The sequence below is a fragment of the Dunckerocampus dactyliophorus genome, chromosome 2 (assembly GCF_027744805.1).
Source record: "Dunckerocampus dactyliophorus isolate RoL2022-P2 chromosome 2, RoL_Ddac_1.1, whole genome shotgun sequence".
Taxonomy (NCBI): Eukaryota; Metazoa; Chordata; class Actinopteri; order Syngnathiformes; family Syngnathidae; genus Dunckerocampus; species Dunckerocampus dactyliophorus.
Genome location: NC_072820.1, coordinates 10,490,897 through 10,516,481, shown reverse-complemented (window position 1 = coordinate 10,516,481; position 25,585 = coordinate 10,490,897). Strand labels below are relative to the sequence as shown.

The window sequence follows — 25,585 nt, the reverse complement described above, 5'->3', positions numbered from 1 at the left end:
AAAGGCTGAAGTTCAATTGATAATATCAAGCCAATTAATAATACACTTTTTCACCGATATCACAAAGCTGAGATGCAGTTTTTTCTTGAAATATACAGTATATAACTTCCGAGCATATCTGCAATACATGTGTTGGTTTATAAAATATCAAAGTGGCCCTCGTATCCTTTCATTTTTCTGTATGTGGCCCTCGGTGGAAAAGGTCCAGACACCCTTGCTTTAAATGCTTTATGCAGAGCACCTTTTCGAACTACTGTAATAGCATTTTGTGCATCTTTTTTTTCCCTGAAATTTTGGTCTACAGTAACTAACTGTATCACACTGTATCCCAAAATAGCCAGAAATGATATTATTGCTTGGTTCCATGTCAGGTTTCAAGTTCATATTTATTTAGTTCTCTTAACAAACCCAAGTGACAATCAGAATACAGTACTTTTTTTGCTCAAACATGTTTTTTCTCTTTTTTAAATACGCAAAAACAAGAGAACACTCAGTGCAATAAGACAGAGGACTCTGACAGTGCGGTGCTCTCTCTACCTTTTCACAGTGCACGTTTATACACACAAAAAAGATTGTACATCATCATCATTATTACATTTCCAAACTCCACCCACACCCTCCCCATAATATAATGGGGACTTTTGGGCAAAGTGAACATCTTAAAACAATCATTTTTTAAGAAGATTCAACTTGCATACATTGTAGCTAGGCACACACAAACACGAGCTCTCTCCCTCACTCTCACACACACACACACACGCACACGCACGCACGCGCACACACACACGTACAACACAGTAGCATTGATTCTCACCAGAGGAGGGGGTTACTGCACTTGCACTCTGAGGGCTGTAGCTCATCTGTCAAACCCATACTATTTGGCAATGTGGACATTGCATTTTCATGTGCAAAAGGGGACCAATTGAGATTATGTCTGCAGGTTGAGGTAGAGGGGATGGGGTGGGGGGCATTGTTACCAGCCTGATTAGATGTGATGGAACATGATGGGTAGTGCAGCTTTATTTACAAAACCTCCAAAAGATTCAGAGACCCCTGTCCTTTTTATCTATTAGTTTGAGGTGTTGCCATGATATAGGTCCTATGTGATCTTTGTTCACAGTCCAGTTATCGGGGGACTTCATGATGTACCACACACAGCCAATCCTGAATGAAGCTTTTTGTTTTTTAACCTCCCCGCCAAATAAAACTTGACATGGCAAAGCTCGCTACTGGTTTCAAAAAATATATACTGTATATAAGCATAATCTTGAAAGGTATTTCTTATGAAGCAAGTGCATATGGCTATTACTTGTATAATCTGCAGAAAAATCAAGGAATGCCCTAAAAGCTCGGGTGTTGATTGTACAGGCTGGTTGTGGGTATCAAGTATTTTCACTGTCTCCTCGTGCTCGCAGTGTGCATGGCAAAGCAAAGGCGCTGGCAATCAATCAACCAGCTATTGCCACCAACCCCATGTTTTCAAAGAACCAAACACCCAAAGTGCAACCACACAGTTTTTAACAGGCTTTGGCTGGTTTTGGAAATTCTACTGTTAATAATGTAAATATTCTAATTTGCTACCGCTCACCTGACACACCCGCATCGGTGTGAAAAAATACAACAGAAACATACTACACTTTCTCTGCCCCCCCTTAGTACACTCCAGATTTCATTTTTAAAAGGCTTTCACAACGTGACGTGTTACCGTAACACACAAACTGAAGCGCACAAGGATTCCTGCTGGATAGAAATCTAAAGCCTGTCGATTAGGGATGGGCATTAAGGGAAATATCAATTCATCCATTAATTAAGATTAGGGGCGCATGATAAATACTGAACTGACAATTATCAGCCCGATATGAGGAATTACGACGTCATACCGATAAATTTGATAACATTAAAAAAATAGCTCAGATGACCGATAATTTTGAAGACGATCCAATGAGGCAAGATTACCCGTACCGTGCTGCAGGGTGAGCGAATCGAGCGCTTTTTTTCTCCTACGTGTGACTTGTAAACAAACATGGCGTCGATCATGTGGGACCTCCTCACCAGCTCAGACACGCCGCACATTAGTCACACCAAACACTTTGAAACGAGAGACAAAAACATCGACCCTCAGCACACCAAACCCCACCAGCCAGCCGAAAACACCAGCATCGCCACAACAGCGCCTCGAAAGCCCACGAAGATGGCCGTGCCACCAGAGAAACTGCTCTAAAACCAGCCGCAAACAAAGGCCCGGAGCCCGCTCCCATCGCTGCGGCATCCTCCATCGAAGACACCGCCCGGCGTCGACCGAGAAACCACTTCGAGCCATGGTTTGCACTTTCGAGCCGCTGCTATTTTTTTGTTTTAGTAGTGATGTCATGATATTTGATAAGGACAAATCTACAGGTACAGTTTGTCAAATCCGACTTTTGTTTGAGTTGTTCTTACATCCAGGTGTGCACAAAATAGTTACATTGAAATAAAAAAATAATAGTTATTGGTTATCTGTATCCATCTTGAGAAACATGGAGTTATTGGTATCAGCTTGAAAAAAAAATATCATGCATCCCTAATTAAGATAATCTTTCTCTGGATGTTCTCAACTCCTATTTCAATGCTGCCCGGAAGTGTTCTGCATCCTCTAATGGTCATGTTTTACTTCTTTAAACAGCAGACTAGTGGAGACTGAATCAACAGCGCCTCTGCTGGTTGCAGCCGAGTAGTGCTCTCGATTATGCCTCAATTTGTGGATTAACTACTGTAGTTATTTCTTCTTCAATGACTATTAAACCCATCCCTAATGTTGACGCCACTCCTAAACTTACAATACAACAGTAAAAATGGAAAACAGATGCAGTCCATTCATTTTAGTGTCATTAAGCAGACACACCAAAAATGATTTGGGCATAAGAAAATTATGCTACAGCGGTACCAGTATTCATAGATTATGCTTTCAGCTCAAAGTAAGCAATAACAACATAAGATAAAATCATATAAAACAAACATTAGATTGCATCTACATCTACTATACATAATTTAGGATGCTTTTTAATCCCCTTTTAATCTGATTTAGAAAATATCTATTCATCAAATATCTATTCTACTGGTTATATTACAAGAACCCAGCCACAAGAAATAGAAAAATATCAAATATCATACCAGCGATGATAAGAAAACATGACAACCTGAACAAGCAGAGATATTGCTATGGTAACACCATTGTCCTTTGACATCAGCGAGCATCATCCCTCTGGTGCTCTAATTGGCGTCTCCACGTGGAGAGGGAGGGTCTTAACTCTGAACAACTTTTTTTTGTGGCAGATGCGGTCAGATGGCAGTGTCCCAGAAGACAGTTGTCTGTGTAGGGTACGGGGGAGGACGGATCTTTTTAGCCCCGCTGCTCTTCCCACAAGCTGGGAGGCCCGACGCGCTCTCTTGCTTGCATTGACTCCGCTCGTGGTGCCTGTCCTCGCTCCTGTCTGCAGGAGGCTTCTCCAGATATCGCTGCAGGTGCGGATGTTGTCTGGAGCGGATTTCTTTGCAGAGCGTGCGTTTCCTCTCGATCTGCTCCAGCATGGTGTTGTCGCCACATATCCACGGCATCTGGGGCATCTGAGGGGCAGTGACAGTGGAATGACGTCATCGACTGAAGTTTTTAGTGTCTTGGTCAGCACAGTTACAGTTACACAAAAAAACACACCACGCATTTCCATGCAACCTTGTGAATCGGTGGTAAAATAATGTACCGTATTGACCCAACTATACGATGGTATATAGAGATTTATACATGCAACAGCTACAGGGGGTCAGGAGGTTGCGTTTTTGCCGGCGTTTATCTGTTTGTGTTCAACATAACTTGAAAAGTTCTGAATGGATTTGGATGAAATTTTCAGGACTTGTCGGAAATGGGATATGGAAGAACTGATCAAATGTTGGAGCTGATCCAGCCCACCGTATGGATCCAGGCATTTTTTTGAAGGATTTAACATTGCGAGATAGGATTTTCGGTATTTGTACTATGACTCCACAAAAAATGGTCAGAGAACTTGGAAAAAAAATACAGGTCAAGTTTCCAACAGGTTCTACAAAATATAGAAGACTGATCCAAAAAATGTAGCATTATTATTTTGGTGTGAATCGTAATATGGGGGCACTATGGCGCTTGGCGGAGGTCTGCACTCTCCGAGTGCTTTTCTAGTTATTACAGTTTGGTGAGAAGCTGTATAACAAGGTAAGGATGCATAATTGCCTGCTGACCCCTGTCCTAAAGGTGGCAGAATCCTGTACAGTAATCCCTTGTTTATCGTGGTTAATTGGTTCCAGACCCGACCATGATAAGTGAATTTATAACTCAAATGTTTTTGTAGTTACAGCATTTTTACCCAATTTAATAGATATAATAGGAGTATAATTGACATAAATAAGACTTGTGTTAGTGTGTGTTGCTATAAACGTGTTCCCTACGGGAACTGAGTGAGTTTATTAGGGATTATTGTGCCTGTTGTGAGATAATTCAAACCTGCAATAAAAGCCTGTGGTTCAGGTGATCAAGTCTGGTGATTGTGTGCTTCACCGAACATTACAGTAACATTACTGACACCTAGTGATCAGTGTAGAGTACTACACATTAACAGCGTCTTTATTTACAGTATATATTATATTTGTATTCTAGTTAATTTAGCCATTTTTATGCATGAAAAATTTTCTTAAAATATGCATTTTTATATGCGACTGTTACTTTGTGAAATGTTGCTGAGTTCCAGGTGTTTTCTGTTTTTGGTACCTCCGCTTTTGGTGGGAATAGTGTTTCATAAGCCCCCCTTTGAGACTTGGCAAAGGGTCTTCATGTCATTTTTCGTTATAATTACACTTTCATTTACAATAATTTTTCCTTTTGGGATGGATGGATAGATTCTACTTCATTTTGCTTACCTGGCTCTGGTGAGTGTCTGCTGCTCTCCTTTGTGGCGTCCCCATCGGTGAAGGGTTAGCAGGCATGGAAGGTGAGCGAGCGTATTTAGGTGTTGCTTTCATATCTACACAGACAGGAATAATAATAAAAAAAACATTAACAGGTTATCATCAGGATGCGCTTTGGAACTAATTGAAACTACTAATGTATTTACTATTAGATTGTCAGTATGTTCTAGAATTGTTCCCAAACTCACCAGGGATAGGCTCTAGCTTTCCCACGACTCTGAGTAGGATAAGTGTATAGAAAATGGTAGGTTGTCTGTCTCTATATGTGCCCTGTGTATGTACTGTATGTACTGTATGTACTGTATATGTGCCCAGGGTGTAGTCTGCCTTTCACCTAAAGTAAGTTGGGATTGACTCCATCCTTCATGTAACCCTTAACCGAATAAGTAGGATAGAAAATGGACGATTGGATGGATGGATGGATGGTGCGTTGTCAGTATGTGCCCTGTGATGAACTGGTGACAAGTCCAGCATTGACGTCGTCTACTTGGAATAGATTCCAGTGTTTAGGGATAAGGCTAATTATATGGTTGTGTCTGCTCGTGTGTATGTCTGCTTCTGTCATGAAGCCTCACCATTTCCAGTACCTGCAGTCACTGGGGGGCTACCAGTCGATTTACTGTTGTGAGTAGGTGTCGTGGTGGATGAATGCTGGCCCGACACTGTGTTCCCGTTCCTCTCTTGTGCTTTCGACATGTCTATGCTGTGATTGGCTCTGTTTTCTCGTCGTGGCGTTCCGTCCGGTCTGTACCTGTACTCCATGGCCGTAGGGCTCTTGGTGATTTTCCCGTCATACTGGTTGTGATGATCTGAGCCATTGAGACTTCTGTCTTTGCTGTCTCGTCTCACTTCAAGGCCAGTTCGGCTCAGATCTTTACTGTTCTGGCTGGGCAGAAGAGGCGGAGGGAGGTCTCCTCCATTGTGGGTGCTCCTATCTCTCCCCTCGTGCTTGGATTCTGAGTTGTATCCCGCCCTGTCTTTGCTGCTCCTGGATGTTTCTTGTCGGGGAAGGATCTCAGGCGGCTGGTCTATTCTGCCCTCATGTCTGTGTTCCACGTCATTCCTTGCCCTCTCCTTGCTGTCCTGTCGGGGTAACAAATCAGGTCGATAGTCTTTGCTATCGTGCCTGTTTTCTGCACCAGTTCGAGCCCTGTCTTTGCTCTCCTGCCTGGGTAGGAGCTCAGGCGGCTTATCTCTGCTTTCATGCTTTGAGTCTACCCCGTTCCTGACTCGCTCTTTGCTATCCTGTCGGGGTAAGAGCTCCGGCGGCTGATCCAGCAGTCTCTCTCTGCTTTCATATCTGCAGTCTACACCATTCCTAGCGCCATCTTTGCTGTCCTGTCTTGGTAATAGCTCGGGTGGCTGATCCAGCAGTCTGTCTTTGCTGTCCTGTTTCAGCAAACTCTCCATTCCGTGTCCGCCACCCCGGTCCTTGCTGTCTCGTCTAGGCATCAGGTCTCCATTGCTGATTGCTCTTTCTTTTGAGTCTCTTCGTATCAACGGGATGGGTTCAACAGAGCTACAGCTGCGCTCTTTGGAATCCCATCTCGTAGGGATGGGCTCGACGCTGCTGTAGCCTTGGTCCCTGCTGTCCCTGCGAACAGGTGGTGCGTCTATGCCACTCCGGTCTTTGCTGTTACGCCTGTGAGACAGTGATTCCACATTGCTGGATCTGTCTTTGTCTCTGTCTCTGTCTCGGCGGTGAGACGACTCTTTGTTGTGGCGCTCCTTGGACTCTCGCTTGGATTCCTTGCTGTGGCTGTGACTGTGGCGCTCTTTTCCTTCACGCTTGGACTCACTGTGGGACTTACTTTTGGCCTCAGCTGTAAAACAATGGGGACATATTTATAATACAATTATCCCTTGCTAAATTGTTTGAATATTGCTCCCTCACTCTATCGTGCTTTTCCAAACGTTAATAAAGTAATAAATGATCGCTGTGATCGTGCCGCTTCATCCTCATGTATGTGTATGTCTTCCACAGTGGATGAAGACCGTCTTCTTCCGTGTATATAAACAGTGTGAAGCACATACACAGTGATGGACAGGCAACAGCGTGCAGTGATACGATGGGAGAGAAAGTACTGCCGAGCGATTGTGAAGTCAGTTTTTTTTCAAGGTGGCACTTTTGTGATGCAAATGTATTACTCTTTTGAACGCATATTGTTTCAGAATAAAATCACGGGTTACTGTTGCGGCCATAGCTTACGAAAAGCCAAAACTCAACTCTGAACCCCGTACGTTCCTTCCTCTCCGCCATCGATTCTGCTCCCTTACAAGGTAAACAAAAAAAAAAAAAACGAATTTAGAAGATTGCAAACAGGTTTTCTCAGCCAAAACTATGAAAATATTACATTTATAAAGAAAGAATCCTACTTTGCAGACTTCTACAAATTGTCAGGTTTCAGTTAACACTGCACTAAAAAGTACTTATTTAACAGTTTATTATTATGGTCTAGGTGCAGGGGTGTAATACTACATATTGAAAAGGTATACCTGGTTATAACCAGAAATTCGCTACAATAGACGCAGTGCAAACTTCAACCACAATAATAAACATCTGAAATGAATACCACTCCCACAGTGTAAATCCAAACCGAGCATTATTGTCTTAGTGAAGGCAGGTTTGTTGAATTCATCTCCTATGCTGGATTCCATTATGCTGTGTCAGGTAATTGTGGTTGTAATGCAGCTGCACTACAGAAAATGTCCACTAGGTGTCACTATGACACGCCGATGGGGCACACCACTAAAGGTAGAGCTGTGTCTTCTAAGATTCAGCTTAGGCCAAATGTAGACATGTCCTTGCCACATTTAGAAAAAGTTACATTTCATTAAGGGAACAGGCAGCTGGAAATGACACAAGAAACTAGGACACTAATATATATTTTTTAGATTTTCACTACGGTAATTCAATAATTCATTTTCACAGCATTTTGGATTTTTTGCAAAATTATTCGTACAATTTTTCAATTCATGCAGTGTTATACAGTTATAGTTTATTATGATGTTCTACTGGTAGAAGTTGCCTTTATACGGTGCAAAATGTTGTATTTACTTAAAATTGTCAGGGATAAGAAAAATATTCAAAATATAATAAAAAAAAATAAAAATAATGAATTGAATAAAATTCAATGAATGAAATTCTGAATGTTGTTATGTGTTGTATTATATACTTTTATTTTGAATATATATATTTTTAATTATTACTAAAAAATAATAGTAATAATACTTTTAATTAAATTAATTATTATTATTAGTTATTATTAGATTTGTTATAATATCAAAAATAATATTTGTAGTTTTTATATTTGTTTATGCTTATACGTTATGTTATTTTATATTATTTCCAGCCACAAAGTATTCATTATGTAAATTAAAAATGTGTTTAACGCAACATTTGAATTATTTTGGGCTTACATTAAGAGTTTTTATAGCAGACAACATAATTTTCACCGCAATTCCACTGCTAACTTTCTTTTAATGGTTGAAAACCTGAACACTTAGCAATGCCTCTAGCTAAAATCTCTTTTTATGTCTTCATGGTGGGTCCAGATGCTTCCTCAGCACTAGAACTACACACATAATATAACTGTGCATGTGTGTGTGTGTGGAAACACAATAAGGACATTATAGATCACAAGGTGGTATGGTGTTTCTCTATGGCTCCTATGAGGGTTTTACATATAGTGCCAAGCCTAGGCATGTGTCACATCCGCAATCTGTGTGTGCACTTGTGTGTGTGTGGTGATTAACCGGTTGGTAAGTGGGTCAAGCTAGTTGTTGATACTTCTATCGCCTCAGAAAGGGAGAGTGGAAAAATGATTGTGTTTGTGTTGTTCATTTGACGCACAGGCCCATGGGGCACTTGCTTGCAAAGCGCTGTTGCGCAAGAAATCAATTGTTTGGTAAAGGCCTGTCAACGTGTTTATTAACTTATAAAATATAGCTTAGAGAAGCAAATATCAGCAAATATCATAAAACAGGCTTTTGGAGTATACAACAAACACAAATGGGCATGTGATGAATTCAAATCCCATTAACATCAACATCAAGACTTCCTGTAGTGTGAAATCGCCTTCTGCGCCACCTTCCTGATTGGCTCAGCTGTAACTATACAGTGATTGGACAGAAAATACGCATCTGTAATGCACCGATGAGGTGTCAGATTGGAGTAGTGCGCTATAGCTCTATCCCCCACATAAGGAGCATGTTGCTCAGGCGAGCACCGGCATGTCCTGAGCTGTGATTGGCTGCTTTACTCGGAGGGAGGGAATCTGCAAATAAGAAAGAGGGACTTCTACTCCTTCCGCTGTTGCTATGTTGTAGTTGCTAAGAGCGCCGAGTAGGGTTAGATGTTGGACTGTTTCTTGTTCTTGCCTCTTTGGTATTATTCATATATCTATGATACAGTTATGACTATATTATAGTTATATTGTCCAATTAAAATTACTCAAATGTTTGGGATTCCTCGGCACAGTTATCTTTCTTTAGTTGCGTCATTGTGTTTATTAACTTCTTGGCACGGATATCTGCTCTTAAGCATCATTTATGAATGTCAAAGGACCATTTCAGAGACTACTGTTAATCCCCTCAGACTTGACTTGCAGAGCCTAGAATCAAACAAGCGGACTGTTGCAGAGGGAGCGAACCCCATGAGTCTGTATAAGGGAAGTGATGGAGATGCCTAATTTTGGGGAGGTTAGGGATTTTTTTCAGTTTTCCACTGGACGTTGCAAAATTTATAGGCCTAAACAGACACAATTTGATTGATCACTAGATAGATTTTCAAATGAATAACATTTTAGTATTTCTTATTTCTAGTTTGTACTTATATATTTTTCATTTTATAATTATTATTAAAATGTTTTCATTTGTTTTAATTTTATTTTATATTTTTCTCTGGGTTTTATTCTATATAGAATTATGTATTATTTCTATTTCTTATTTTTACATATTGTTGTTGTTTTGATTATTTTGTAAACTTTTTTTTTTAAATGAAGTTTTACCTTTTTACAAAATGTGTTACTACTTTGTAACTGTTAGCACACAAAAAAAGGGTAAAGGTCACAACAATTTTTGGGAACATATTTTAAATGACTTACTCTCTCCAGGCTCTTTTGATTTTCTCCCACTGGTGTTCTTCTTCAGCATGTTCCTCCCGGTGGTGAACAGGTTGGTTAGCTCATCCAGCGGGCTCGTTGGTGTCCGTGAACGCCCTGTCGACACATTCTGCATGGAGCCATGGAGTCGCCCCACACCGTCATGGGGTGGCGACCCCTTGCCGTGAGGGGTGGCGGAGGCGCTCCTCGGCAGGCCCCCTGGGAATGGCGTTGTAGCGTCAAACGGTGGCGTCCGCATGAGGCTCAATGGGGTGAGACAGCGGCCCATGCTAACTGGAGATGGGCATGCCGAGTGGCTGCGCTGATAGGAGGATGAGGAAGAGGTTTTGTAGAGAGTACATGGCAATGGAGGTGCGGAGGAGCGCCCGGAGACGGTGAGGGTAGGGGTGGCCGTGAGCTCCCTACGGATGTGTGCAGAGGAAGGTGGCTCGGCAGAGGAGGTTGGGGATTTGCTGTAGGATGATTGGTTGTCCATCATTGGCAATTTGGTAACATCTAGAGGGGTAAGGGGAGACTCGTCCGAGTTGGGTGAGCACTGGGCCGGTGCAGGGGGGAACACCAACAATGGAGGCCTGTGGGTAAGTAAATTGGGAAACGGTGCAGGAATGTCACAGAAAGGAATGTTCCTAGGAGTGGAGCATCGACTAAGAGGTTCAGGGTCATACGGTGCTGGAGTAGGGCAGGCAGAGCGACATCCCACTGGGTCGGTACGGTACTCCATATCATCCAGCATGGGGTACTTCATCTCCTCATACACTGACTCCCCGGGCTCCTCATCCTCGCTTTTGTAGAGTTCTCTCGCTCCCACATCGATGCCGCCCATCTCGATATAGACCGGCTCGTCCTCACAGTCGTCAGTGGGGCTCTCGTCGCTCTGCGGCGGAGAGGTGTTACGCTCATATGGGGAGCCAGTGTGGTGAAGTGGTCTGGCGGGGCAGGTGCCGCCGCCGCCTCCATGGATTTTAATGTAGGACTCATCAAAGGAAACGCTGAGTTGTGTGTTTGGGTTCCTCTTGGGTTTGGGTGGTGGCACCCTCCTGCAGTCCTCACTGCATCCTTGTGCTGCCAAAGGATGGAGATAGAGCGGGTGAGCACACTCAGTAAAGCAGTGTATCTGGAAAAATTCTAAAGTTGCACAAAACTAAAGTCACACAACCTGTATTGCATCGAAGGATTAACTGCACTTTTTGCTTTTTCTTGGGCTTTTTGCAAATAACGCTTGAAGAAAGACAACCTTTCACAAGGGTGCTTAGTGAAGACGAACTTGAGAATACAAGAATACTCATGGGAAATGATCGTATTGGTGTAATATATACAGACCATAAATACTGTATGAGACAATCTGTTATTAGAATTGACAATTTTTATTTATTTATTATTAATGACTTTATTTTTTTGTGAGAAAAAATGTGTCCAAATCTGATGAAGTTGACATGGCTTTGCTGGTTTAATGTGCTACCCCGGTGGTTCATGCCTTTTTAGGTTGGTGTGTCAGTTAAGAATGTTAACAAGTGAAAAACTTGCAAAAAACTTGCTGCAACACAAATTACCTTTGCATACTCGCTTTTGACATTTTATTTAATCAGCGGTTATTTTTACACTTGTATGGCAGTCAAAAAACTTTTAATGAGGCCCACAGTTTGACTTTGGAATTTCCATTTTCATTATTTTCTACGTCAAAAAATGTTTCCACAGAATATTATTTTTCTTCCTCTTTCAGCATGAATTCTTAAATGAATTTAAAGCACTAATGCAACACGGTGTAGTTCACTGGGTCAGATGTAGGTCAATGCGTATTGCTACAAGCAGTATCTTGAGTCAGATATGTGGGAATGGTTGAGGCATATGCATGTTTCTAGGTCACATATACAGCAGTAGAGTAGTATGCAAGTGTGGTATCTGGGTCATACACACAAACACACATTGCGGTGCTTCTTTCCGATTGTGGTGACGTAGCATTGAATCTCTTTTGATGTGCTGCAGTGAGCCTTCACTTGACCAGTTGCTGCAGTCGCGTAGTCTTTAGAGTGTTAAACCCAGGCTCCATTAGACTATCACCCACATCATCATCATTGTCGTCTTTTATGTGTGTTTGTGGGGTCACATCCCGAGATGTTTTAAATCACGGGTGCCCCTTCTGCTGACACGCCTGCTGGTGGTAGCTAAGAGCCAGATCATGTCTGAAAATTTCAAGCTGCGGGTTTTGCACCTTTAATAATTCAGACAGCAGATGGCCCAGACACACGCATATACTGTACTTCCCATAACTGTATGACTCACCAGCATCATGTCAGACACACACACACACACACACACACACACACACACAGCTGCCCACACGTTCTAACATGGAAGACATTAGGATAGGTACCAACATTATATTAGAAGTTTAAATTACATGGGGGATCCTTGACTTGCATTTTTCTATGGGTCCTTACAAACAGCTGAGGTCACCTGTCCTATAGTGCAGTGGTCCCCAACCCCCGGGCCGCGACCGGGCCGTGGGTCATTTGGTACCGGGGCGCACAGGAAAAAAATCATTTCCATTATTTAATTTTTTATGTTTTATTTTGGAAAGTGTCTGGATTCTCTCTGTTACATCCGTCTCACTTGACGCATGTCCATTGTGCGTGTGCTAACTTTATCTCATGTCGCACAGATAGACTACTACTGTATTTTTACCATTTTTCTTTCACCTCATATTTGGTGTCAAATGCTGATACTATGTGGGAATGCATAAAGGTAAGTTTTGATGACTTGTTGAGTGCTAATGTGCACATTTGTCTCAAGTTAATTCATGCTAGCGATGTAATAATTTTTCTGGAAAAACTTGGCTGGAACTTGAACTGGTGGATGGTGGGTCGGCATTTATTTTGTGCTTTTAATTTAATGTTGTTCATGTCTTAGTTTTACACAATACATAATAAATAAGATACATTAGATCGCTATAATGTAGGAACCCCCACACAAAACATTGGACGAACTCCTATCATGTAGAGGAGAGGTTCTCAACTGATTTGGCTGCATGACACACAATCACCGTTCAAGCGGCGACCCAAATTGCCAAATTTTTCTCTTCTCAAAACTTCTCAGATACAGTCATGGAAAAAATGGGGTGGGGTGGGCCAGTGAGCTAGGCAGTGAGATCCCAACCTGCCCCGCCAAACCGGGTCGTCGCTCAACTGCCAACCTCCCCCCACACCCTATATTTGGGTCAGGGCAGGAAGGAGGTGGGTTTCAAACTTCATTGGATTCGTCAGGTGGGCACCATCTTTCACCGGTGTTTCGATGATAGGACCACTGATAGGCCCACAATACCTCCACAGAGCTCATCGGCAAACACCTGGCGTCACAGGTTTGCCCCCCTCTGCTTTGAGCCCAGAAAGGCTCCTTGCATTTAATCCATAGCCACTGGCTGCTTCCTTCGGCCACTTCAGAGACTGATCTTATAGTCTGTCGCAGAGCCTGTCCATTAATGCCAAGGTTTTTCATAAGCCTGATGGTAGAGGAAGCCACAAAACCTCTGCATCCTACTTCAGCTGGATAGACCTTGGCATGCTGTGAACATTCACACAGGAGCTGCTGTCAGCCACTTTCTACCCTGCTACCTACTGCTAAAGCTCAGCTACAGTCACGTCTAGCTAGCTGAGGCCACCCTTGTCACTTCCCAGGCCCCGCTTTCTAAAGGCACACACAACAAGTCACAGATACTGTATTACCCTTCATATCAGGTCTTTTGAATGCTTTATATTTTTATGTTTGTTCATTTAGCCATTTTTAAATGTGAAGTAAAAATGTGGAGGTATGGCAGAGATTTGCAGTGACATTATATGCAAAATAAGAATAATATTGAAGGAAGAAGTATGGTTCGCGGTCCTTATCTGTCTGAAAATGTGGCCCACAGATCATTTTTGTTGAACTGCTCTGCTGTAGAGGATTTCAGTAGGATGAATGATGATTTCATTCGGATATTTATGTGACATTATTGCATTTGCATGTAGTAGGCGTGCTTTCCTTGATCAACAGCTGCATTCCTGCACAAACAGGTTTGCGTGGTGGATCAGTTTCAGCACTCGTGACATCTCCGCCTCTCTGTCCCTTCTCCTCTCCCTCGATTGCTCCTTTTCCTCTCGTACCCCTCCCCCTGTCGTGTTTACCCGCAACCCTTCAAACCCCCCCCATCCTCCGAAGGGACACAGAATCTAGGTCATTCGCTCCTCCTGAATGAATTCTACTCTATCAAGCTCCTCCCCTTCCCACTACAACGCACGCAACCCTCCCCCTCAGTCAGGAACACCCCCACAGCCGCGTCGCCATTGGATGCACGGCTGCAGACTTCAGCATCTCTGCAACCCCACTGGATGCCACTGCGCAGAGATGCTGCGATTGGCTGAGGTAGAGGGGGTCTTGTTTCTGCGGGATGGTTGCCGTGGTGCCCAGGAAGATCTGTGTGCACATTCAGACATCCCCACCAATCTCAGCCAGACTGGGCGAGTCCCTTCGCTTCACATTGGTGGTGGTGTATCCTTACTGAAATGGAGTCCCAACCCTCTGCAACGTATTTTATTTTGCTCTCACAGCCACATATCTCAAAGGCTTTCACTACAGTATACTGTACTAGTGATTCCTTCTGAAATACAACGTGGACTTCGTTATGCAGATTGTCTCCAGAGCTTGTTGTGGGAAACATTTATTTAGCTCAATTAATTTCATTTAGAGCTTTTATTACTCCTATAATTATGCCCTTGTGCTGATCCATGTCCAAATGAGCATACTGTGTTTATTTTGCCCAAACAGACTGACATTGCTGCAGGGTGCTGCTACTAGATGTCAATTACAGCATCTCTACATAAAGCCTTGCCTGTTTCAAACCCCCCAAAATGGTTTGGCTTTAATTGGCGATTTGCCTTAAAGCATGAAACCATCTTTAAACAAGGTCATGAAAATATCAAGATCCATTTGCCCATTTGACAGCTGAGTGTGCAACCAAAAATCCTGCAATAGCCGGATGAATACTCTCCTCCATCTGCTATAGAGCAAAGCGAGTCAGTGGATCTGCAACTAAATAGACAAAACTGGCTTTACTAGTGATGAAACCGCAATATTCAATTATATTTGAAGTGACAGCAAGGCTGAATATACAGTAGAAGGCTACGTCGTAGTATAGAACTGTACTGCATCATATTGAGAGGTGTTCCTAATATTTTGTCTCTGTCATAACGCTAAATCAGGTAATTGATAAAAAGAAACATCTGTTCAAATGATGAAATGCAGTTGTTTACCACAACAACCACAATTAAATTAATACTGAGCATTATCATCTGGAGATTGGCACTTATCTTTGATCGACTATGCTGATGATTTGTCATTTTTTTTCCATATTATTTATAATTGGATGGCACAAGTCTCTCTCCGAATGTTCTCAATGTCTGTATCCATGCCCATGTTTAGGAGAATAATGCTGCCTGGAGGAGGTGCCATAACGTGGATGTTGTACAACCTCCCATAGTTGACACAAGGTGTTGATGCTGAATCGACAGCACCTCTGCTGGTTACAGCTAAGCAGTGCACTCTACGTAGTCTCAATTGCTTTGATGTAGTATCGATATACTGTACATATAAGCAGAAAGCTTTACTGTTATCATTGATATTATTATATTCGGTTATCTACTATTTTCATTTGAGTGTATAGTAATTCTATATTAGTGTGTTTCTTTCTTCTGCGATATGTTGTACATTCAGTTAACGTAAGAGAGCTATGGTTAATTTAAGTGCAGTTTAGTTAGATATAGTCAGTTTGTTTTTAGATCAGCGGTTGCCAAACTTCGGTTGGGTCCCAGGTCACTTTTTATTTGTGTTAGAGTGAAATGCTGCGAGCTTTTTTTGTGTTCATTTTCAAGCTGTCACATGTGTTTGGGTTTTTTTTTTATTATGCCATTGGTATTGCAATAACGTTTTGACCCCTCTTTTTCAAGATAATTATTCATTATATACTTTAGCAATCATGCATTGTTTTTAATGACTTTGCTTCATTAATCACCTTGATCACCATTATTTTAAAACTCACTTTTTTTCCCCGGTGCAATGTGTGCAAGTGACAGGAAGAAAAGCTCTGACTTGGGGCAAAGTCATTTGGCCCCACCTGTTTGTTTACATGTATAAATCTCTAGACCCGGAATATAAGACAACCTGTGTTTTTCAGACAGGAAAAAAATAGCATCTTATATTCGGGTCAATATGACGCATGATGTACTTGGTATTTTTGGTATCTTGAAAAGACCTACATTTCCAATTGGGGTTTTGAACTGAAAGTGTTTGCAAAAGCCTGTTTTAGACCCTGGAGCATTCCTTTATATGCATCCCATGAACCATCAGTTACTTGTCTCGTTGTAGTTAAACTGTACTGCTGGATGTCATGTCATTGCTGGTTGAAGAGGGCAACGTAGCGAACAGCTAAATATAGTGCCGTACTTTGGTGCAAAGTGCCACCCCTACTCACCGTCACATTTGTCTCCACGACAGGTGGACACGGGACTGTGGTCCACTGCTTCAGACGACATACTGAGCTTGGTGGCTGGATCCCTCCTTGGTTTGGGTGGGGGCTGCTTCCTAGATGTTGGACTCCCCACCTCTTCCTCTCCACCCCCACTGTTGCTCCCGCCGCCGACAGAGTGAAGGGACTGCGAGCGTACCGAGAAGCCCTGCCCACAGGCCAGAGCGTGCGGATGGTGCATGGGCAAGCGTTCCTGGGGGTCTGGCATGGTGATGGAGCCCATCCGTAAGTGCTTGCCTTCTGTTGTTATGTCCTCCCCTGTCCTAAATCACACAGGACATGGAGGGTAAAAAGGGCAATTTGTTAGAATTACACACATGTAAAGACCATAAAACTTTAAGATACTTGAACATAGTAGATTACATCATAGAGCAGGGGTCGGGAACCTTTTTGGCTAAGAGAGCCATGAAAGCCACATATTTTAAAATGTATTTCCGTGAGAGCCATATCATATTTTTTAACACCGAATACAACCAAATGTGTGTATACAGTATTTAAGGAATACTAGCAATTTTAGAATATCAGTCTCTGAATGTATTCTTTGTAATAATGTTGTTATATTGAAGCTAACCAATAATAAATAACTTTTTACCATTAATGCAACTTCTGGTGCTGCATGGTTTTGTGCCCTACTCCGTATCTTTCTTTTTCATCAAAAGGGTTGTCTCTGCACAATTAGCTAGCTGACTATTTGATTAAAGGAGGTTTGATTAAAGGAGGGACAACCCCAATAATCAAGTTTTGGTGTCTGACACGGAAAACATGGGAAGGACAGCTGGCATTGCGCTAAAAAAAAAATGGATGGGTTAAAATGCATTACAATGCATATTTTGAATTTTGTAATGTTTCTGTTTCTGTAATGTTTTACTTTAAAATGTCAGGAAAACAAATTAAAATAAACACATTTTATGGTGTTAAGAAATGTCTGAGAGCCAGATGCAGTCATCAAAAGAGCCACATCTGGCTCCCGAGCCATAGGTTCCCTACCCCTGTCATAGAGGGATATAACAGTCACATACAAATCCTTGAGCCTCCAGACTTTTCCTGCCAGGGAACAACCAGAATAGAACATGCCTGACGTACACAGTCATCAAGGCATGTCGCTTCATATCATTGTGCTTCTACGCATGTCACAAGAGGGTTACATCAACGCTAACAGCTGGGACATTGCCTCTGAAAACAGCGGCTGCTTTCCGGGCAAAGCATTGATTGGAGTTCCGGATATGACTGATGCTACTCACACAAGCACACTCATAATGACACCATGGAAGTCCCCCCCAGCGTGTACACAATCAATCCTTATAAATGGATGATTGGCCTGAATGGAGCATTAATGATGTCTGAGTGGAGTGTGTTAATGGATATGTGTATCACAGGGGAAAAAAATCTCAAGATGCAGGAAAATTGTTTCAGACAAGAGAAATGATAACATTATGAATTTGCTTGCCAGGATTTGATTCCAGGGTTTTAAGCAAAATGGGCATTCACATGCAACATTTGTGTGTGCGTGTGTGTGTGTGTGTGAGACCCCTGGCGTGTGACTTTACTGACTTTGACACCCCCCTGGCCAGCTGCTACACAGAAGGTGCTTGGTGGGGTGGTTGTATTGGTTAGGGGCTCTAATCTGCCTAGCAACGTGGTACCCATAGAAACAAGCCACAGTGACAATAATAAAGCACACGTGCACGTTTGGCATGTCATTGTGGAAACCCTGCATGCGAATTATGTGTGATTGGACCACATATTGCAGCTACAGGTGACGGCAAGAAACAATGTGGACCTCTCATGTTTTATTTTACTATGAGCACCCAATGACATACACCGTGTGTGCAATGACTACATTATTTCCAGGCTGTGTGCCCAGTGATTGGCTAGAAAGCAGACCACAGGTGGACCACATGTTCTCTCTCTGTGAAATCATGTGAAAGAAATAATAAAAAACACAAGAAAAAAACAAGTATCTAACTGTATGATTAATAAACTATTGCAGTCTAAGTATGCATGACTGTGCAAATAGAATAGAATATATTAAACCTACAGGCTAGGACAGGAGGGCCAGCCTCACTCAAAGCTCACGTGTAGATCCGATTGGCCGCCAGCTGTTCCAGCTGTCACCAGGCAGAACACATCTCCTGCAATAGAGCTCACGCTTAAGCTCCAACATTATTCACCCCCCAAGCCCACCCCGCACCCCGTGCCTCTTCCTTATTTTGCTCGTGGAAGCTTTTCCTAATAGCTATTACTTTGCAGACACATGCAGCAAATTGCAAGCGTGCCTCCTTTTGTGAGTTACTGTAAAAAATAAGAATGAGAGGGTCTTCTCATTGACCTACTTATACGCCTCTTAAAAAATCCAGTTATTTTTTTAGACTATTCCTCCAGTGACTGTGTATTAATATTTCAGTATTGGCAACAGCTGAAACAAAGTGCAACAGGACAGTAGGCGCCCCCTCTCCTCAGGCATCAACTTGTCCTGGAACAGTCACCAGATGACTGTACGGTGCTTCTTCTGTGGCATGAGTAACACACCAAAGTCAAATGTTAATGAACGGAACATTTGATGAAGTACATCATTAAGGCTACTAAAATCATATTAATTTATGCATGCTGATGACTGTTTCGCATCAATGGTGCAAGAAGGTGTACTAACAGTCAAAGTAATAAATATAACATAAGACCCATAAATAAACATAAGAATATGATGCAACATGATACAAACATGACGGCGATGCGGCATTGAAATTGGTAATTTTGCATAGTTTAGATCTGAAAATGCTATGTTAAGGGTATAGGAAAAAGTAAGGAATGATGTAATATGTTAATAGAACATGTTGTTAGTGTGCTGGTCCAATTGAGTGGGAGTAGGTTAGCATCCCTCTACATCACTGAATTGAAGGACGGATTTTTGTATGCAAAAAAAGTCAACTTTCTACTCATTACTGTGCCTTACTAGCTTTAATTTGGTAACATTCAGAATGCAAAGTTTTCTGAAATGTAGAATGCATCTAAAGTGGCAAAAGACATGCTCAAGTGGATGATGGTCTGAAACCAGAAAGTTAAATTATTTTGAAAAAAAATGCCAATGTGGTCATCAAGTGGGCCAAATATGATGTTGCTGTGCGCATTTAGACCAAATATCCTTAAGCTTCTCGGATTATTGTGGCAATGATACACATCAAATGTTAGTGAATGTATAGTGAGTGTTGTAAAAAAGCAAAGCTAACACCAACTGCTTCCGAACCCTTTCGCACTATCCCTCCATCATCTTCAAGGGCTCAGTGCTTGCTATTCTACCCTACCAACCCAGTACGTGTGAGCGTGTCTCTTTTTTGTAAAACTTCAGTTCAGTTAGATGTTGTCACAATTCAAATGACAACATCTTCTCAGCATCCTTCCTGTGACAGCCTTCTTTCTTTTCGCTGGCTCCCAAAAATGGAGCAGTGATGACCTCAATCCAAGTCCCAAATAAGTCTAAAAGTGAAAAACTAATTATCCTCCATAGATCATCGCTGGTGCCAGTCTGCACTTGCAATCCCCGAAATGTGACAAACTGCCTTAGCCACAGGGATCCTGTGGCCACTTGGCCCAATTCTTACGTTTTCCTCCTGAACTCATTGACATTTATCATATGCAGGACAGAGGCTGATACACTTCATTCATACAATGCAACATGCACAACATCACCCTAAAATTGTGCTTGTAATGCTGTTATTTAATCTACTGTTGCCCTCCTTTTTTGGGTTGAATAATCTTCCTACCTTCTTATGGCTTCCTCCTGTTTTCTCTTCTTGTCGTTTTTCTCCTGCAGGAACATCCTGTTTTTCTCATTCCTGGCATGGTCCAGGTTCTGAGCCACTAGGCCATTGTAAGCTCTCAGCCCATTCTCCTCGACATACTGGAAAAAGCGAAGAGTTTCCTCCTCCTTGGAGCTCATCATTCTTCAAGTGTTTCCACTGGAACACAAAATGATGTGATTATTGGCTTTTAATAGAGACATAATGGGCAATATAGCAAAAACATACATGGAGCTCCTTCTTTGAACCTTCATTTTTCAAGGTCAGGCCAAGGGAGATGAAAACCAATGATGGTTGAGCTATCGTCTCGCCTATTCAAGGAGTTTATGTTGTAGTTTTTAAGCTTTTCTTCCTGTTTCATGCTGCTAATGAGCTTTGCATCATGTGTGTGTCCATTTCTTTGGAGAATTGCAACATCCTCCGTGATCATGTGACACACATAAAAAGCTACAGCAATATGCAAACAGTCACGGGACCGTCTGTAAGATATATTAGTCACTGCCGACAGTTGCAGTGTATGGTTTTGGCTGTGAATCAGTTCAGACTGTTGTTTTTCTCAGTTATGCTTGCACATTGTTTGGCTGAAAGCACCAGCGTTGACCGAGCCAGGGTGTGATTGCAACAAAAACAAGAGCTTTCATCTGTGAGAAAATGGGCTCGGATGAGCAAATATAATGCTTCTGGGAGCAGCCACACAGATTACATTTTACTCGACTGCAGTGCGTGGTTTTGCATGCGCGCATAATCGTCAGTCTTGTATTTGATGTCTAAAAATAGTCTGCACTGGAGTTGTTCCTTGCTGTAAAAGACTATTACTGACAGCATCAGTGTCAGTGTAGGCAGCAAGGACGTGTGGTGAAAACAAGCATCCACAGTGAGACTTGCAGCCACTCAGCATCTAAGATGAGGGATGCGGAGGCTAATGAGGACGTTCAGAGTTCACAGTATGTGTGCACCAAAGTGCCTTCTCCAAAAATGTGAATTGGGAAGGCGGAGAAAGAAGACAGCTCATGCTTTTATTATGTAGGTCACTGTTTTCAGATCAGCCTAAGACTCATGCTTGTTTACATGGGAGAGAACCACGCAGGGAGGGGGAGGGGGGGGAGGGGGGGTGTGATAACTTGGAGTGCAGCCAGATGGAGATCGCAGGGCCAATTGGGAGGCCGACCATTGTCTGACCACTGTCAGCATTCGTCTACCTTGTGTCTGTCTATGAATAAATCCAGCGTGGGTCTGAGGTCATTGGGTTTGTCTGCTGTTGCACAGTCTCGCTACTTTTTTTGGCAGAGATTTTACACATGAGGCAGTCTGCATCTCATAGTGTAAACCAGGTCACCGAAGCCCTAAAGGTGTCGAGATATCCTCTCGCTCTCTTTTTTTTTAAGCCTTATCGCTGATGCACACCTGGAGAGATCTGAATTCTCAAAGAAAGTAGTTTGAGAGGAGACATGCACCCGTTCAATGCGTGAAGGATGCAGCAATAGCAAGGCACAGTTCAAACAGTGTTTGAGCTGAATTAAGCCTGTCTGCCTAATCCCTGTAAGCCTGCAGCAGCACTCTGCACTGGAATCAGCTTGTTTATCACACTGTTTTCATCAGCCAAGCCTTTCACATTGGATTGTCCTCCCATAACTCATCAATGTAAAATGTTATTTTTATTTACTCATCTCCATAAAAACCTGTCAATTTTGCAACCCATTTACCTCAGTGCAACCTAATTTCACCCCCCTTCCATCCCACTCCGTCTCCTTCGCTTAATGTTCTGGCGCTTTCTCTTTTTTTTAATGTACAGTATGTATTTTTTTTAGCAGTTGTTCATTTGTCTATGCGCCCCAGTTGACACTGGCAGCAACAGTTGGAACACAGATGTGAACTTTGCTTGAAAAGTAAATGAAAGTGGCACACCATTTCTGTTTCCAGGCAACCCTGTGACGGGAGAAGGGCAGCGTGGACATTCTGCAGACACAATGTCAAAAAGATTGCAAGGGCAATAGCCTGCTGACGAGATGTGTGCATGATCGTGTTCATGCATGCATGCACACACTGTATAGCAGTGTGCATAGAAGCTACACACTGAGGTACAGACACCTGGCTGCATGGTGTATTTTGGGAGGAAGATACAAACTTATGGGCATAATGAAAAGATACTGTGCATACTTACAATGGGCCTTTGTGAACCAATATATTTTTTGTCTTCCCCTGACAGGTCCAGCACACACAAGTGAACTCTGACCTTTGCTGGAGAACCGGTGCACTGTTAATTCCACAGAGACGTCCATCCATTGTATGGTCCAATTGCATTGCTAGAAGGAGTCTCTGTGACCCAGTATTAGGCTAGTAGTTGAAGGGAACCGGGCCATCCGGTGCATGCCCAGCCCAACGCTCCCTCCCCCCTGGGCAGAAAAAGACGTCAAACTCCTATCCAGGTGCCAGCTTTACTGCTCCACATATCAGCACATCTTAGAGAGGGAAGGAAGACGCCGTGGAGCCATAGACCGCACCCGTTGATGCCACTACCGCCGCTGCAAGCATGACACAAATCTCACCTCAGACGCCACCTGCACTTCCAGCCTGGACAGTCTGTCAAATTCTATTTAAAAAACAACTCCCTCCTCCTTCTGGTTGTCCAAATGCACAAAATTTCCCACAGTGTGCCACATAGCTGATCCTCATCCAGAGAGACAGCGAGGTAGAGTCGAGCATGTGCGGTTTTCCAGGTACTACATTCCCTGTACACCCGTTTGAGCCGGTCCTCACAGGTCTGGGCTGTCAAGTCTGTGCTGAAGTAGATGGCACCGGGCTTCCCAGCAATAGATCAAAACAAGGACACGCCCACTGCTTACTGTAGCCACCTTCCATTACAACGTCATCTTTTCGAACTCTCGTCCCTTCTTCCTGCTTCTTCACATCGTTTCCCCTCGCGGAGTGGCTTCAGTTCAGCACTTGTGCCTCTTTTTGCTGCTTTTATGTTTCTCTCTCACTCGCCGTGTATGATATCCCCTTGGCTTGAACTGTAACTGGAGCTTGTTTTTCTGCCTTCAGCACCACGGAGAGCTCTCGCTGTCAGATGGGGGGTGGGAGTGTGGGGGGGATCTCGGAGAGTGGCGAGATGGGGTGCAGAGTGGGAGGAGCCAATCGGGTTGCCAGGGCGTGACCTCATTAGACTCAACCTCCTCTTCCCCTGGCAACCACCACGACTCCCCACCCCCCTCCAGATTCCCCCTCCACTCACCCCTCCTCTCCTTTACAGCTCGTAAACAAGACCCAGACACAAAAATACTTAGCTGCGAATGCGCCGTGTTGCTCTCAAGTGCATTCGTTACATTCACAGCCGCCAAAACAAAGCATGAAAGCAAAAATGCACAGCACAAATTACAGAGCACATACAGTGCACACTGAAAGACTGATGCTACCTTAAAATATGTTAGCATTCACAAACAAAGCTTGTTCCCACTGGCCTCGGGAGTGAACAGGATTAAGGCAGGCATAGAGTTGAACCTGAGTTGCATTAGTTGTCAAGGGGCGACAGCAGCTGTAAGCCTCTGTTGCACTGTCAGGGGGACCCCGTTTGGGGTATAATTACAGCTTGTTTGCCTGTTTAAGTGGTGGGAACGCCTGTTACATGGTGCACAATTGGGGGGGCGAGGGTGGGTGAGCTGTCCCGGTGGGGTGGGGTTTGCTCGGACGGATTACCACAGTCGACACAAAAGGATTTGGGGGCAGAGATCTGTTGTTTTCATCAACCCTTCCCTCCATTTCTCTTAACTCCTCCTCCCCATTTTCCTGCTGTGTCTGGAAAGTACTGCAGTGGAAGGTCTCATATGCCAAAATCAGATCCGCATATAATGTATTGCAAGGATGAGTTCATCAAGGCCAGGATTTTAGAATGTGCACCTTTGCAGGAGTAGACAGTCCAAAATTAGACCACCAGTTCAAACGCTTCAAAACGTCTCAATAACAACACGCTGCATGCCATAAATAGCCAATTGCTATGATCTGACTGCCATAAAACGCTCTGTCAAAAACTAGTCACCCCCTTTTTTTCTGTCTCTTGTAAGCAATGTGGTCGATTAGCCAGACACAAAGCAAGCTAGGCGATGTGCACAGCAAATCAGCACACATGCACAAAGAATGCAGCCTGACCTCATGTGTGCCAAAGGATCCCATTTAGATCCCTAAAGGAGTTCAATGAACACAGACAGTGAGAGAATCTCAAGGGGTTAATGGGGTTAAACAAATGTTTCCACCTATGTGCACATCAGTACTTTGTTTTGTGAACAGTGGAGGACGCTCCCTCGGGGACTTGGAGGAGGTGTGGAGTGGGAGTCAATGACAGTTTTCACTTCACACACTCACTTAATGAACACTCGAACGGCATTTGAATACACTGATGTGAAAAAAGTGGTTGCCCCTCCTTCCTGAGTTCTTATTTTTTTGCATGTTTGTCACACTTCAATGTTTCAGCGCAAGCAAATTTAAATATTAGCCGATGACAACACAACTGAACAAAAAATTCAGTTTTTAAATGAAACTTTTCATTAGGACGGGAGAAAAAAAATCCAAACCTACATGGCCCTGTGGGAAAAAGTAATTGCCCCCTAAACCTAATAACTGGCTGGGCCACCCTTACCAGCAACAACTGCAATCAAGCGTTTGCAATAACTTGCTATGAACTTTGACTTGGTCACTCCAAAGTCTTAATTTTGTTTTTCTTCAGCCATTCAGAGGTGGACTTGCTGGTGTGTTTTGGATCATTGTCCTGCTGCAGAACCCAAGTTGGTTTCAGCTTGAGGTCACGAACAGATGGCCGGACATTCTCCTTCAGGATTTTTCGGTAGACAGCAGAATTCATGGTTCCATTTATCACAGCAAGTCTTTCAGGTCCTAAAGCAGCAAAACAACTCCAGACCATCACACTACCACCACATTATTTTACTGTTGGTATGAAAAGCAATGTTACTTTTATGCCAGAAGTAATGGGACACACACCTTCCAAAAAGTTCAACTTTTGTCTCATCAGACCACAGAGTATTTTCCCAAAGGTCTTGGGGATCATCAAGACGTTTTCTGGCAAAATTGAGACAAGCCTTAATGTTCTTTTGGTTCAGCAGTGGATTTTGTCTTGGAACTCTGCCATATGGCTG

The 25,585-nt window shown here is 43.0% G+C and overlaps 1 protein-coding gene across 2 annotated transcripts; it reads right to left on the bottom strand.

The window, feature by feature from the left end:
* Positions 1-367: 367 nt before the first annotated feature.
* nyap2b (neuronal tyrosine-phosphorylated phosphoinositide-3-kinase adaptor 2b) lies at positions 368-23,508 on the bottom strand. Of its 2 annotated transcripts, none has more exons than XM_054768767.1 (7): positions 22,603-23,508; positions 20,406-20,600; positions 16,594-16,910; positions 10,077-11,156; positions 5,547-6,794; positions 4,924-5,027; positions 368-3,603 (listed from the first exon to the last, which is right to left on the bottom strand). In XM_054768767.1, exons 2-7 carry the CDS (start codon positions 20,582-20,584, stop codon positions 3,319-3,321), a joined length of 3,213 nt encoding a protein of 1,070 aa, XP_054624742.1. In that variant the 5' UTR covers positions 20,585-20,600; positions 22,603-23,508; the 3' UTR covers positions 368-3,318. The 2 variants fall into 2 exon arrangements, with proteins under 2 accessions (XP_054624742.1, XP_054624743.1); XM_054768768.1 differs by having other exon boundaries at positions 5,559-6,794.
* Between the last annotated feature and the right edge of the window lie 2,077 nt (positions 23,509-25,585).